This window comes from Eimeria mitis, genomic scaffold (genome assembly GCF_000499745.2).
Source record: "Eimeria mitis Houghton genomic scaffold, Emh_scaff2279, whole genome shotgun sequence".
In the NCBI taxonomy this organism is placed as follows: Eukaryota; Apicomplexa; class Conoidasida; order Eucoccidiorida; family Eimeriidae; genus Eimeria; species Eimeria mitis.
Genome location: NW_013570608.1, coordinates 1,313 through 2,128, shown reverse-complemented (window position 1 = coordinate 2,128; position 816 = coordinate 1,313). Strand labels below are relative to the sequence as shown.

The 816-nt window shown below is 63.2% G+C and overlaps 1 protein-coding gene across 1 annotated transcript in view; it reads left to right on the top strand.

The window, feature by feature from the left end:
- The window catches only part of EMH_0051490 (uncharacterized protein), a gene marked incomplete at both ends in the record, with an annotated part of 7,459 nt that extends 7,271 nt beyond the window's left edge, over window positions 1–188 (top strand). The window contains one exon of the mRNA XM_013496755.1: window positions 3–188. Within this exon, the coding sequence (XP_013352209.1) occupies window positions 3–188 (186 nt within the window). The remainder of the gene's footprint in view (window positions 1–2) is intronic.
- Between the last annotated feature and the right edge of the window lie 628 nt (window positions 189–816).

The following is an 816-nucleotide window of genomic DNA, read 5'->3' as shown; positions in this document are numbered from 1 at the left end:
GCCAGCAGCAACGCATGCACAAGGAGAAGCAGCAGAAACAGCAACCGCAGCAGCAGCAGCAGCAGCAGCAGCACAAGCAGCAAACCCCACAGCAGCAGCAGCAGCACAAGCAGCAACTCCTACAGCAGCAGCAGCACAGGCAGCAACTCCCACAGCAGCAGCAGCAAAAGCAACACAAATCCCCATAGCATCAGCAGGAACCCCCCCAGCAGCATCACCAGCAGCAGCAGCAGCAAGCCCCACAGCAGCAGCAGCAGCAGCACAAGCAGCAGCAGCAGCAGCAGCAGCACAGGCACCAGATTCCCCCAGCAGCAGCATCAGCAGCAACTGGTCAGGCAGCATCAGCTCAGGTGAGGTCATCGTAACCCCAGCCACACACAGACAGTTCGTTTGCATGCAAGCCAATACCCTGGGGGCCCCCGGGGGGCCCCCAGAAGGGTACTCAGGAGAGGGGCCCCCAGGGGGGCCCCAGGAAGGGTACTCAGGGGGGTGGCCCCCAGAAAGATACTCAGTAGGGGGGCCCCCAGGGGGGCCCCCAGGCAGATACTCAGTAGGGGGGCCCCCTGGCGGGCCCCCAGGAAGATACTCAGTAGGGGGGCCCCCTGGGGGGCCCCCAGGAAGATACTCAGTAGGGGGCCCCCCAGGGGGGCCCCCGGGAGGGTACTCAGGGGGCCCCCTCAGCACTGGGGGGGCCCACATAAACCCTCTTCTTGTTGCTGATCTGCAGCTGCTGAATAATAGCACAGAAGCAGCAGCAAAAACTGTAGCACGCAGCAGCAGCAACAGCAGCAGCAGCAGCAGCAGCAGCAACAACAA